Genomic DNA, 328 nt, shown 5'->3' on the forward strand with positions numbered 1-328 from the left:
ACTCCTGGGGGCCGAAGGAGCGGGACTGGTGCAAGGTCGGTTCCCGAGCACCGGGTGTCTGCTGCGGCTCCTGCCCGGCCCTCCCCACGCCCGCTCACCTTCTCGATGGAGCTGATGGTGACACCGGCCGCGCAGGAGACCACGATGTGACGGGCCTCGATGTCGGGGCCCACTTCGTCCAGGATGAAGGGGATGATGGGGGGCTTCACGGCCAGGAAGAGGACATCGCTGTTCTTCACCGTGTCCTTGTTGCTCACCGTGAAGTTCACGCCCATTTTCTGCACCGATTCGGGAGAAACGGGGCCGCTGTCACCGTGGGGGGGGCCCC

General features: G+C 66.2%; 1 protein-coding gene across 1 annotated transcript in view; it reads right to left on the bottom strand.

The window, feature by feature from the left end:
* The window catches only part of LOC104404584 (pyrroline-5-carboxylate reductase 2-like), a gene marked incomplete at its 5' end in the record, with an annotated part of 2,536 nt that extends 2,222 nt beyond the window's left edge, over positions 1-314 (bottom strand). The window contains one exon of the mRNA XM_010013044.1: positions 99-314. Within this exon, the coding sequence (XP_010011346.1) occupies positions 99-314 (216 nt within the window). The remainder of the gene's footprint in view (positions 1-98) is intronic.
* Positions 315-328: the final 14 nt, after the last annotated feature.

The sequence above is a fragment of the Nestor notabilis genome, unplaced genomic scaffold, assembly GCF_000696875.1.
Source record: "Nestor notabilis isolate BGI_N333 unplaced genomic scaffold, ASM69687v1 scaffold18994, whole genome shotgun sequence".
NCBI lineage: Eukaryota > Metazoa > Chordata > Aves > Psittaciformes > Psittacidae > Nestor > Nestor notabilis.